At 34.9% G+C, this 14,107-nt stretch overlaps 1 protein-coding gene across 1 annotated transcript in view; it reads left to right on the top strand.

The window, feature by feature from the left end:
• MYCBP2 (MYC binding protein 2) overlaps positions 1–14,107 on the top strand; it is a 267,804-nt gene that overhangs the window by 151,592 nt on the left and 102,105 nt on the right. The window contains exons 40-46 of the mRNA XM_082701514.1: positions 3,016–3,241; positions 4,518–4,636; positions 5,282–5,369; positions 7,714–7,763; positions 9,524–9,696; positions 10,932–11,076; positions 13,591–13,806. Of these exons, the coding sequence (XP_082557640.1) occupies positions 3,016–3,241; positions 4,518–4,636; positions 5,282–5,369; positions 7,714–7,763; positions 9,524–9,696; positions 10,932–11,076; positions 13,591–13,806 (1,017 nt within the window). The remainder of the gene's footprint in view (positions 1–3,015; positions 3,242–4,517; positions 4,637–5,281; positions 5,370–7,713; positions 7,764–9,523; positions 9,697–10,931; positions 11,077–13,590; positions 13,807–14,107) is intronic.

The following is a 14,107-nucleotide window of genomic DNA, read 5'->3' as shown; positions in this document are numbered from 1 at the left end:
TTTGACGCTCAAATTTTAGTTGATTTGGCAGGTGAAAGTTCATTCAAGCTGGTTGTCCTTTTCCTATGTTTTTTTTTCAGTTTTTGAGCATTCCTTTTTAATTCCAGTCAACATCATAGGGGTCTTTTCTTTATGTCTATCCCATTTAGATGTCACTGTAAAAAACAATTTCCTAAGCAATTTCCTTTCAAAATGTTTTGTCTTTAGAATATATCCCAGTGACATTATATAATGAAATACTATATTCAGAAGTTGGAATAGTTCTTTTCATCTATATGCGCAGGTTGCTTTATGATCACTTTGCTGTAAGGATAGCCCTATTTGGGTTTTTGTGCTTAATTTTTGTGGTTTTCCCCCATCCTACTTGATTCAACTTAATTTTTTTTTTATTTTGATAGAGATCACAAGTAGACAGAGAGGCAGGCAGAGAGAGAGGAGGAAGCAGGCTCCCTGCTGAGCAGAGAGCCCGGCTCGGGCTCCATCCCATGACCCTGGGATCATGACCCGAGCGGAAGGCAGAGGCTTTGACCCCCTGAGGCACCTAGGTGCCCCTAATTTTATTTTTTAAATGTGTAAAATAGTTAACATGACACCAGAAATAAAGTTTTACAAAATAATATGCTCAGAATTATGAGGCCCTTCCTTTTCCCTTCTCTGGTTCTCACTTACTACACTGAGTATCCTGGTGTTTCTTTGTTTCCTTTTTGAAAAATAGATAGACAGATATAGATGTAGTCTTCTTTTTCTTTTAATGGAAAATGGTAGCACACCATGGCACCTGGGTGGCTCAGTCAGTTAAGCGTCTTCAACTTAAGTCATGATCTCAGGGGTCCAGGGATCAAGCTCCATATTGGGTCCTCTGCTTGGTGGGGAGTCTGCTGCTCCCTCTACCTGTGTGCTCTCTCTCTCTCACTCTCTCATTTAAAGCAAATAAATAAAATCTAAAAAAGAAAAATGGTAGTACAGCAAATACACTATTTTGTACTTTTTTAATGTAACAACATGCATAGAAATCTCCCCATATCCACTTAAAGAAATTATTCTCATTCTTTCTTAAAACTGGTTTGTACTCCACTGTGAAGATATATCATAGCTTTTTCAGTCAGTCTTATCTATGAGCATTTAGGGTATTTACAGTATTTTGCAAATTTTTGTGCAATGAATAACCTTGTGTATGTGTTTGGGTTTTCTTGTTTGTTTATTCATGTATTTAGAAGTATATCTTCAAAGTAAATTCTTAGAAGTGGGATTGCTGGGTCAAACAAATATAGACTGAAGAGCCATATGCTTCATACATTTGGGGTTACTGATTCAGAAAGTGAATGAATATGTATCTTTGCTAGATGTTGAGAAAATCTCTTCTGTAGAGGCTATACTATTTTGTGTCTCCACCAGTATTTGAGAGTGCTTGTTTTCTCATAGCCTCTCCAACAGAGTACATGATTAAATTTTGGACCTCTAATAAAATGGAAGAAATGGTATTTTACTTGTGGTTTAATTTGCATTTATGTAATTATGAACAAGAGCTTTTCATTTAAATGGAGTTTTTTTTTTTTTTAAGATTTTACTTATTTATTTGACAGAGAGAGAGATCACAAGTAGCCAGAGAGGCAGGCAGAGGGGGTGGGGGAAGCAGGCTCCCCACTGAGCAGAGAGCCCGATGCAGGGCTCGATCCTAGGACCCTGAGACCATGACCCTAGTCGAAGGCAGACGTCTAACCCACTGAACCACCCAGGCGCCCCTGGAGGTTTTTTTTTTAAGATTGTATTTATTTGACAGAGAGAGAGATATCACAAGTAAGCAGAGAGGCAGGCAGAAAGAGAGAGGGGTGGGGGAGCAGGCTCCCTGCTGAGCAGAGATCCTGATGCAGTGCTCGATCCCAAGACCCTGAGACCATGACCTGAGCCGAAGGCAGAGGCTTAACCCCCTGAGCCACCCAGTGACCCCTAAATGGAGATTTTTTTTTAATCCTACTAAAGATTTTTGCTTTAGTCTAAACTAAGTAATTTTTTTAGACCAATATCTTAGGAGATTTCTTAAGGCTCATATATCCTATAACTATTTCATAGTTTACTATTGACATGGTCCTGTTTAATTGTAATTTGACTTTTAAGACAGGATTTTTCCTGCCATGATGGTAACAAAAGCTTAAAAGTGGCCTTAAAAATAATGTCATTATATGTCATGAAAAACTCACATTACAATAAAACTTTAGGTTAAGAAAACATAAAAATCTAGGTTTTCATCATGTGGTTTTTTTTTTTTTAAGGTTTATTTATTTATTAGAGAGAGAAAGCACATGTTGTGGGTGCACATGGTGGAGAGCAGAGGTAGAGAATAGACTCCCATATGGCTTAATCTCACAAACTTGAGATCATGACGTGAGCTGAAAGCAAGAGTCAGATGCTTAACCAACCGAGCCACCCAAACACCACTCATCGTGTGTTAATATTTATTTATTTTCATAATATATGATGTTCTGAAGTATTTTGTTACTGAAAACTATCATTTGTAGCACATACTATGAATAATAGATAACCTGAAAGTGACTAAAACCTTAGATTTTAATGATTTATTCACTTTCTATCAATATATCTTTACATTTTACCCATCAAATTATATTTTCATTTACCTACTTATATTCCTTAAATGTATTTTGACTGAAATGGAAAATTTATTATATAAATGAACTTCCACAAGAAGATTAGCTCAATGTCTATAGAAATTAACCTTGTAATATTATTTAAGTATTATCAGTATGTATACAAATATTATTAATGTATCAACCAGGTATTAGGTAGAAAACAGTAGATATTGCAAGCGGGGAGTTGGGACAATTGATACTGAACATTAATATGATTTTTTATCATATTGAAACTACTCTATTAATTTCTTACTTAAAATTTAGTTTGCCATATGTTGAAAGCATCATTTTTACGATACGTCCTTTTTCTAAAATAGGAAAAAAAGACGAAAATCAAACTCTTCTTAACAAAGTGTCCTCTTCATCTCAGGTGACATTCCCGGAATGTGTACGGTGGATAACGATCGAGTTTGACCCCCAGTGTGGCACTGCACAGTCAGAAGATGTCCTTCGTTTGTTGATTCCTGTTAGAACTATTCAGAATTCAGGATATGGACCAAAATTGACATCTGTTCATGAAAATCTGAATTCCTGGATAGAATTAAAGAAATTTTCAGGGTCCGCTGGGTGGCCTACTATGGTTTTAGTGTTGCCAGGTAAGTTATTTTTTCTCCTCATGTTTAATATGGTAAAATCTACACACTTATAATAATTATGTTTAGTAAGGATCCATCACTGTAGATGTTTACAACTTTTGGAAGGATTTTTTCAAGACCTGCTATGCATCTGATTGCACTTGAGTACTGAAAAAGACTCTGGGTGTGGGGTATAGCATGACTGAGTTTTAGAAGAGAGAATGTTGTGAGGATCTTCTGGAAAAAGATTAGCTTGACCAAAGCAGAGTTAATACTGAGGAGTAGCTGCCTGCACAGTTGGGAACAAACTCTAGAAAAAGTGGATTTGCTCTTTTATTTTCCCCAGTAAGTGAAAGATACTGAGAACTTAACAGGACTCTTTTCCATTCAGGAGAATTGGTCAACCACCTAACCTTCTGAGTTATGGGTTTTTTTTTTTTTTTTAAAGATTTTATTTATTTATTTGACAGGCAGAGATCACAAGTAGGCAGAGAGGCAGGTAGAGAGAGAGGAAGGGAAGCAAGCTCCCCGCTGAGCAGAGAGCCCGATGCGGGACTCGATCCCCAGACCCTGAGATCATGACCTGAGCCGAAGGCAGCGGCTTAACCCACTGAGCCACCCAGGCGCCCCCCTTCTGAGTTATGTTAAAGCTATTGTTTTTCAGTTCTTCGGGCTTGGAGGGATGTGTGTTCGCATTTGTGGTTGTGTGTGTCAGAGACGGACAGGCAGCACTTCTGTTATTGCTATTACTGGTATTCTCCTTTCAAAGAAAGTTTGTAAGTTATTAAAACTGTATGTAGTCTGTTGTGTTTTTAACCAATTAACCATAAATATTCTTGTGATTCCTCAAATTCACAGCCTGTTTGAATTCAGAAGCTTCTGTCTTCTGGTCTGACCTGCCTTGTTTGTTTGTGAGGGGCCAGGTTAGAGGATTGCTCATTCTGAAACAGAAAAGGCTAACTAACCTAGTTCACCCTGGTAATTGACAGGTAATTGAAAAAATGGTTATGTAACAAAGGTAGAACATTTGATGTTGAGAGGTTGGTCCTAAAGAAAAATAAGAACAATTCACTTGGGATGTTTCTGTTGTTGGCCAACGTGGTTTTTAGCAGTCTTAATCCGGCACATACAGGAACACCCCTAACACCCCCAAAAGACTGGGCTTTTTAGTATCTGATTTGTATTGCCACCTATCTTGAGATAGATGAAAGATATTTTATATCTTTAATTTTATATTTATATAATTTTAATAAAATTGTTTCAGATTTTGAACTCAATGTTAGCTTTTTTTCTTTAGGAAATGAGGCCCTTTTTTCATTGGAAACTGCATCAGATTATGTGAAAGATGACAAAGCTTCTTTCTATGGTTTTAAATGTTTTGCAATTGGATATGAGTTTAGCCCTGGACCTGATGAGGTAAGAAGGAATTATCTTCTCATTCTATTAAGAGTGTGTTTTTGAGGGCTGCTATTAACTAAAGTTGTATTTGCTATCTGTATTCAAGAACTCTGAAATTTATTTTAAGTTAGGGTATATAATTTAGAATTCCTTCTGGTTTAATTTTGTGTAGTGGTTTTTTTTGTTTTTTGTTTTTTGTTTTTTTTTGCTACTTTTAATACATGAAGAGAATGGAGTCTGTGCAACATGACGTAGCCTTTAAAGAAAGTATAATTGTGCCTGCTTCAAATCCCCTCAGGTGGCTGTACCTTTCTGAGTAAATAATAGAACCTGATTTCACAATGGGACTAACTGAATATCCCTTCTAAGTGTTTCAAATCATATAATAAAAGTTGAAAAAAATTATCATGCTACTTTAAAGTAGTGAATGATAAGTTCTTTGGATGATGAGCCTATAGGCCTGGACCTTGTAACATGTAGGAGATGTATTATTGACCCTTTTCTACTCTTAATTTAACCACTAGCTGACCTGTTCTTCCTTCTGGTCTCAAAAGTTAGGCTTGGATGCAAATCACATTATATTAATAAGCTACCTTATCTTCCAGAAACTTTGTCCTACAAACATTTTTTTAAAGCAGGTTTTTGTTTTTAATGATTATCCAGGGAGTTATTCAGTTGGAAAAAGAATTAGCCAATCTTGGTGGAGTTTGTGCCGCAGCTTTGATGAAAAAGGATCTAGCACTTCCTATTGGTAAGTCTGGTCGAGTACTAGGTGTTTATGATTTTTTTTAAAGATTTTATTTATTTATTTGACAGACAGAGATCACAAGTAGGCAGAGAGGCAGGCAGGGAGAGAGGGTGAAGCAGGCTCCCTGCTGAGCAGAGAGCCCGATACAGGGCTCGATCCCAGGACCCTGAGATCATAACCTGAGCCGAAGGCAGAAGAAGCTTAACCCACTGAGCCACCCAGGCACCCCGTGTTTATGATTTAAAAAAAAATTCAAGAGTAGAATATGCTTATTTAGGACATTCTGAAATAAATTATCAAAATCAATTCAGTAGTCACATACATTCATGAATAGTAATACACTAGTAGTTTGGGTTTTCTTTACTGAAGTGTCTGTCCTCTGGTCTTTTTTATTCACACACAGACATACACAAAAACCCTCCTTAGGTAAGTACATGCTATGTGCCAGGCACTGGGTTAAGCACTGTGTATATGATATTAAGCCATATGTTTGAGATATTTCTTAAATATCTTAGTGGGCATATCAAGTTGGCAGGTGAATATTCATTGGCACTCAGGGGACAAGTCAGTGGAAATGTAATTTGAACACACTTGATATTTAAAGACATGGACCATGTGAAAGATGGGCTAGGAAGAGAATACAAATAAGAACTAGAAGATCCCCCAGGATCAAAGGTGGGACTTGCCAGAGTGTCAAAAATGGACAGACAGGATGAAAGAGGTGTAAAAAACACTCTGGTATAGCAGCCAAGGAGGTAGGAATAAAACCAGGAGAGAGGACATTCTTTTGAATGCAATTGAGAAGTCAGTTAAAATCTACCATCGAGTGGAGAAACCAAATGGTTACTTACATACTCAACAAGAAATATAGGAGAGAAACAGAAGACCTTTAGACTAGAGTGAAAGAATGGGTAGTCAGAGCGGGGGTGCAGGTTGAATAGATATCTCTTTAGAAGAGTTTTCATGAGAAGCACAGCAGAGAAATGAGGCACTGGCAGGAGTAGTACCTCTTCATATGATACAAATTTGTATATGTAAGTTGATTTATAATCAGGATGGTAAAGTTGAAACTAAAGTTAAAAATGTTTACTGATTCTGTGATGCTTGGCGTTGAACATTTATTTTCAAAGTGTTTGGGAATAAAAGGCAATAATTGTATTTCCCCAATTCTAATCCCTAGAAGTCCATCTATAGCCCCTCCCTCTGAGACTACACCTCCCAGTTCATCCTCCTTCTTCCGTTCTCTTCTTCTTCTCATTTCTTCCTTCTCTGTTCCCTTCCATGCTTCTCAGTTCCCCTGCTCCTACTGAATGTTGTTACATGTACGAGCAAATGAGACATCTTGTGTTCTATTTATATGAAGAAAATGGGTATAACCTTTGGAGAAAATTTGTTAATACCTGTTCAAATTTTCTATGCCTTCTACTTTTTGATATAGCAATTGTTGTATTTACTTGCACAAATGCTCAAAAAATATGTGTTGTAAGATAGATTAATATAACAGTGCTTATGGTTGTAAAACCTGAAAAACTGGTTGAATAACTCAAGGTACATCTGTCAGTGGAAATGTGTCCAGCTATTAAAAACCAACAACAAAAGGAGTTCTCTATGTCCTTACCAGGAAAGATTCCAAACTATATTAACTGAGAAAAGCAAGTTGCAGAAGCTAGTCCCATTTTTGTGAACATTATGTTATATCTGTATATGAATATAGGTGTGTGTGTGGACAAATATGTATGTTGACACACATAAACTTATTTGCATACAGTTTCTTGAACAATACTTCAACTGTTGACCTGTTTATCTTCAGAAGGGAGATGATGGGAGAATTTTTCATTCTACAACTCCTGGATAATATGAATATTTCCTTTTTAAGATGTATAACCTTAGTAATGTTTTATATTAAACAATAAAGGAGAAAAGGAATAGAGGATACAATTATTACCTCATTTTTTCCTGTGACTCTTTTTACTAAAGGTATAGCTCTTCTTTCTATAACATACCAAAATAAAAAGACTCTGATTCCAAATAATCAGTTCCCTTATTTGGTGGGGGGGATTATAAATAGGCTAAATGTAAAAGTACACATTTATATGCCTAAATATAGTCTATATCTTATGCAAATCACTCAATGGATAATTTTTTAGTATTGCCTTGAGAATTATAGCTTATATTCACACTGAAAATTACACTTTAAAAGGTAAAGCACTGAGACTGATCCAAAACGATAATAGTTCTTTTCAGTCTGGAATATCAGAATTATGAAAAAGGTATAATTAATGCAAAGGACTAGAAAGTTAAACTAAATATTGATATATGTTGATAAAACTTTTCATTCACACAACAGGTAATGAATTAGAGGAAGACCTTGAAATTCTTGAAGAGGCTGCATTGCAGGTATTGTTCCAAACATCATAAGGATAAGATTGTGCATTAATTTAAAAGGACTATTTTCATTCAGATCAACCTTATTTTTCTTGAATATAAGACTTTCATTAAATACTTGATTCTATTCATTGGCAGATAAAGATACTTCTTGGTGGGAGAAACCCAAGTGAGCTCTTGCTGTGCTGCACAGTGGTTGTTAAATTTGAAAGGAGACATAAATCCTGGGGGTGGGAGTGGGGGAAGTGGGGGGTTGGAAGAAGAGTTACCCAGTACCTGGGGGATAGGGGAAGGCTTTGCAGAACTGTTGACATTGAAATTAGATCTTGAAAGTTTTATTTACCAGTTAGAAAAAGAGAAAAGAGTATTAATAGTAGTAATATAAATAATGCCTATAGAACACTTTATAGTTTATCATATCTTTAATATTATCTATTTTGGAATTTTCATTTTGAAGTCAATACTCTCTTTTGCACCTTACAATACAATAACTGCAGTTTAGAGAAATCCTATGATTTGTCTAAGAATTCAACTAATTGGGAGATAGAGTCAGGTACCTACAGCTAATGGTTTAAATCTTATTTATTTCCCAAGATGAATTGATCACAGCAGTAATAATAAAAACAGACATTATTTGATCTTGACCTCATCAAATACTATTCCAAATACTTTGCATTTAAAAAAAAAAAATTATTAACCTATAATGTATTATTAGCCCCAGGGGTACAGGTCTGTGAATCGCCAGGTTTACACACTTCACAGCACATACCCTCCTCAATGTCCAAAACCCAAACACCCTCTCCCTACCTCCCTACCCCCAGCAACCCTCAGTTTGTTTTGTGAGATTAAGAGTCTCTTACGATTTGTCACCCTCCCCATCCCATCTTACTTCATTTTTTCCTTCCCAAGCCCCCAAACCCCCCACATTGACTCTCAAATTCTTCATATGAGGGAGATCATCTGATAATTGTCTTTCTCTGATTGACTTATTTTGCTCAGCATAATACCCTCTAGTTCCATCCACATCATTGCAAATGGCAGGATTTCATTTCTTTTGATGGCTGCATAGTATCCCATTGTGTGTATGTATATAGATAGATAGATAGATAGATATATCACCTTCTTTATCCATTCATCTGTGCATGGATATCTAGGTTCTTTCCATAGTTTGGCTATTGTGAACATTGCTGCTATAAACATTTGGGTGCATGTACCCCTTCAGATCACTACGTTTGTATCTTTAGGGTAAATACCCTAATGCAATTGCTGACAGGCTAATAGAGTTTATGTGCAGCCACAGTCAGGCTTCTGTCCACTTTTAGCCCAAGGCAGGACCTTGATCCCCACCCACCTAAGAGAGCAGATATAGTCCAACGAGGAAAGATACTAATAATGGGAACACAGAAAGTGGGAGACTCCACAGCTGCCTGTAGAGGGAGGCCTGGCCCAGACAGATGGGGATGCAGCACAGCGAGGGCTAGACTGGGCAGGGATGCACTGTCTCAGGTAGCATGCATCTCTCTGATGTGTCACTTGTTTTTGTGGAAGGAAAGAGGCTGGAAGTATTATCCCATCTTTTTCCCTCCTGGGGAGCCTATTTTGTAGGCTCTTTTCCCGCCTGGGGAACCTATTTTATAGGCTAAAGGAGCTGTAAGGAATGGAGAGAAAATATGTTCCCCCAAAAGGACTCCCTAAAATTCTGCAAGTTCAAGAAACTCATGTAATTTAAATTTTACATTTTAAATACATAACTGTTCTCTTTTACCCATCAGGTGTGCAAAACCCATTCTGGTATTCTTGGAAAGGGTTTAGCTCTTTCTCATTCACCAACTATATTAGAGGCACTTGAAGGAAATTTACCACTTCAAATCCAAAGCAATGAACAGTCCTTTCTGGATGATTTTATTGCTTGTGTTCCAGGATCAAGTGGTGGCAGGCTTGCAAGGTAATATGCTTTAAGCACTACAATTCCTGACTGTCTGGTCTTGTCTCTCTCCTCATTTTTGAAGAAAAACTAAAGGAAAGTCATTAGGATGTTAAAATGCAGCCTAAAATAATCTGGTTTATATGTTTTGAACTTGCTGAAGTATAAAATGATAAATATTTTAAAAATATATGGTTGTTGTTAGTTGATTAAAGTTTCCTTGGTGAACTTTTATTTAAAAAAATAGATGAAGCACATGGTATAATTGAGAAGTATATGTATATTCAATAATAACATGTAATATCTAGACTAAACTTAAATTTATCACTATATTTTATTTTAATCAGATTTCTCTTGAAAGCTACCAATAATATAAATATAAATTAAGAATTTAAATGAAATAATTTGAGGCTGTAGAGTTCTCATTTATTTTTTTGCTATTTGCTTCTTTTTTTTAATGGAAAGAAAAAATATCCTAGCTTGTTTGATTTTACTAGTAATTACAGAAGTCCAACTTCTTCCCAGTTTTAGTTTTAATAAAAGAGATTCCTCTGTGGTTTTTAAAAACCAAAATGGTGATTGGAAAATAGAAAATCATTTAAATCAGCCTCACTGCTAACTTTATGGACAATCTGATGTAACACAACAGAATTACTTATCACTTATCTCCCAGGACAACTTGAATGTAGATCATGCAATGAATTCAAGAATGGATATCCCAGAGTATAGAAATTTGACAGAATTTTCATGGAAGGTAATGAGGAAAGATAGTTGAAAAATTGTGTGAAGAGAAGATAGTGTATCTTTAACCTAGCTGTCCTCAAGCAAGTACAATGCCATTTCTGTCACTGCTTTTATAGAGGAGCTGTTCTTTCCCAGGTTTTCAGTCTGGCAAATTAAGGCAGATGTCCTTCAGTAAAATGCATATGCTTAAGACTTAAAATATATATAACCTAAATTCATTTTCTTGGTTATTATATCATCCATGTTAAAATGTCAAGTTTTCTGATTTTAAAATTATTTCTATTTTATTTATAAAACCATCAGAAATCTCATGTACTTTGACATATTTTTTAACAAATTTGTCATTAACAGTTTGCAAGGGAGACACTTGTGATTTTCACTGCATTGGAAATGAAGATATTGTTTTAGCATTTTGTTTGATACAGGTTTTATTCATTTGGCTTAATTTCATGTTAATCATTAAAGATACTGATGAATATTTAGTTTTTTGCTTGCTTTTTCGTCACTCTCAGGTGGCTTCAGCCAGACTCTTATGCTGATCCTCAGAAAACATCTCTGATCCTGAACAAGGATGATATTCGTTGTGGTTGGCCTACCACCATAACTGTTCAAACAAAAGACCAATATGGGGATGTGGTACATGTTCCCAATATGAAGGTAATTATATCAGAATTAAAGTAATAGTCATCAAAGCACTGACTATTTTAACTAATAAAATTTTAGGGAAAAACAAGTGGCTAGGGTCCATTTGCAGTACTGTCTTCATATTTATAGAGGAAGCCAAAAAATTATTTAAATGATTTATTTATATTAATTAATATACACTTCCACGTTATATATTTTATTATTTCTGTCTTACATTTTGCTAGGAGGTATGGTGATCAAGAGAAGTATAAGAAAGTGTTCATTTATGTACGTAGAGGGAAGGCCCTTATTATGTAGTGATTGAATAAATCAGTGAAAGAACACATTTTTTTTTATTAATTTCTTTTAAGCGTAACAGAATTCATTGATTATGCACCACACCCAGAACACATTTTAAAACTTTGTATGTATTTTTTAAAAGACTCAAACACACTGAGTGATGGACTTTCAGGAGGGTACGTGATGTAATGAGCACTGGGTATTATATAAGACTGATGAATCCCTGAACTCTACCTCTGAAACTAATACACTATATGTTAATTAGTTGAATTTAAATTTTAAAAGACTAGGTACATTCTGAATTTGGTACTGTTGAAACATTTAAAATATAATATTGATACATATTAAATTAGAAGTTTGTGGTGAAGGTTCCTTGGAAAGTTAAAAATAGAATTGCCTTGTGATCCAGTAATCATACTCTACTGGTTATTTACCCCAAAATACAAAAACACTAATTCAAAGGGGCAAATACGTATGTGTTTATTGCAGCATTATTTACAGTAGTGAAATTATGGAAGCAGCACAAGTGTCCATCAACAGACGAATGGATAAAGAAAAGGTTGTATATATGCACACACACACATACACAATGGAATTTTGTTCAGCCACAAAAAAGAATGAAATTTTGCCATTTGCAACATCATGCATGGAGCCAGAGAGTATAATGCTCAGAGAAATAAGTCAGACACAGACAAATATTAAATAATTTCACTTATATGTGAAATTATTTATGTGTTAAATAATTTCATTTATATGTGAAATTATTTATGTGTAAAAAACAAAACAAAGGGAAGAAAAGAGAAACCAAGAAACAGACTCCTAACTGTAGGGAACAAATTAATGGTTACCAGAGGGGAGGGAGATTGGGGGATAATGGCTGAAATAGGTGATGGGAGTAGACTTTTAGTGTGATAAGCACTGAGTAAGGTATAGAATTGTTGAATCACTATATTGTATATCTGAAACACTGTATCTTAGCTATACTAGAATTACAATAAAAAACTTAATAAAAAAATTATAAATACATGAATTTGGATAATGAAAGAATGGGAAACAGAAATAGTCATATGCTACATTAATGGATATAGTTATTTGGATATGTCTTTCCTGAGACGTTAATTAATAATAACATTTTAGAGCATATTTTAATGCACTAAATGAATCCATTATGATATAATTAATGTAACTATCTCATTTAAAACTTTTATTATATTTCTAAAAAAAAAATGTATTGAATGAAAATTTGCTTTGGGCAGTTCCCCAGCGGCTCCCAACCCCTCAAAGATTTGTTGTTGCCAAGTGATTTGGTTGTTTGAAGCTTAGAATTTATTAAGCCACAAAATCCTATTCACTCACAGAGTAGTTTATTTTAGGAAAAAAAAAAAAGTAGTGTAACTGTCATTCTGCAATATCTCAGTATTCTTAAAGTATAAAATTGTTCAGTGATTTACTTCAAGGTTCATAGTACATAGGCAAATGTACTTTTGATGCTAATTTATTTAGTGTAATTGTAGTTGTTTAAAGAAAGATTTAATCAAAATATATGCGGCTATATATTTGTGTACATATGTGGCTGTATACAGCCAAAAAATACAATGACTGTAATTTTAAAAATCAGGTGTCTTTAAATTTGGAAGTATTCACTTTTTATCTTTTCCCTTTTTTTCTTTTTATTACATTTAAAGTTTAAACCTTTTAATGATGGCAATGCATTTAAGCTAAAGAATTTTACTTTTTACCTTTAAACTTCTATGTTTTTTAAATATAAGATGGATTTGTAGTATTCCCAGGGCATAATGCCAGTCCAAATTCTTCTATTATGTGTTATTTTTTAAGTCTTATCAATAGAGTACATTTTCTTCTGCAGAATAGTATAGCTAAAATGGAGATTGGTGCTTTAAATGTGAATTACCTAATAAAGTAATTTAATGTTATTCCCTGCAAGAATTCAAGAATTCACTGTAGGTTCATTCTGCTGTCCTGTACTTTATGAATAGTGGCACTTATTTTTATTTTATGTTTTGATGTCTATGAGTATTTTTTCCAGAAATCAAGGCCTCTTTTACACAGATTCACATTGTAGAATTATCTTGTGGTCATTTTGCACACCTTTGAAAGGAATGCCCGAGACGGATCACTGGTCACATAAAATTTATGGAGATGTGGGTCCACACTTGTTAATTAGTTCTTTAAATGTGTCATAGACAATTATATAGTAATAGTATTTGGTTTTTATAATGTGGTTAGGTGGAGGTGAAAGCCGTTCCTGTTTCTCAGAAAAAAACATCTTTACAACAAGAGCAAGTGAAAAAACCTCAAAGGATCCCTGGCAGCCCTGCAGTAGCAACTGTGCCTTCCAATACTGATATGACCTTTGGCGGGCTGGCATCTCCGAAGCTGGATGTTTCCTATGAACCCATGATAGTGAAGGAAGCTCGGTATATTGCCATAACAATGATGAAGGTAATTTATTTCACTCATCAGAAAAGTTTTATTTTCCACCCTTTATTCACTTAACAGGCATTTCAGTGATCCTAACACAGACACAAAATTACAGGTCAAGAGCTATTGATAGGTACAAACTTGGAATATTTTTTTTAGGATGATTTTTTTTCCTCCAAATAGGATTTTCACTTATTTTTTTGGCAGATGCCTAAGGCAGATTCCAGTAATAGATCAAGTTAATCCAGTCAGAGATTGAGATGGTTGAAAACTCAGTTTCATTTCCTGCAAAAGTATTTGTCTATTTTCAATTTACCACTTC

Source organism: Mustela nivalis (assembly GCF_964662115.1).
Source record: "Mustela nivalis genome assembly, chromosome: 15".
In the NCBI taxonomy this organism is placed as follows: domain Eukaryota; kingdom Metazoa; phylum Chordata; class Mammalia; order Carnivora; family Mustelidae; genus Mustela; species Mustela nivalis.
The sequence above is the reverse complement of the archived record's forward strand: the minus strand, read 5'-3'. Positions and strand labels throughout refer to the sequence as shown.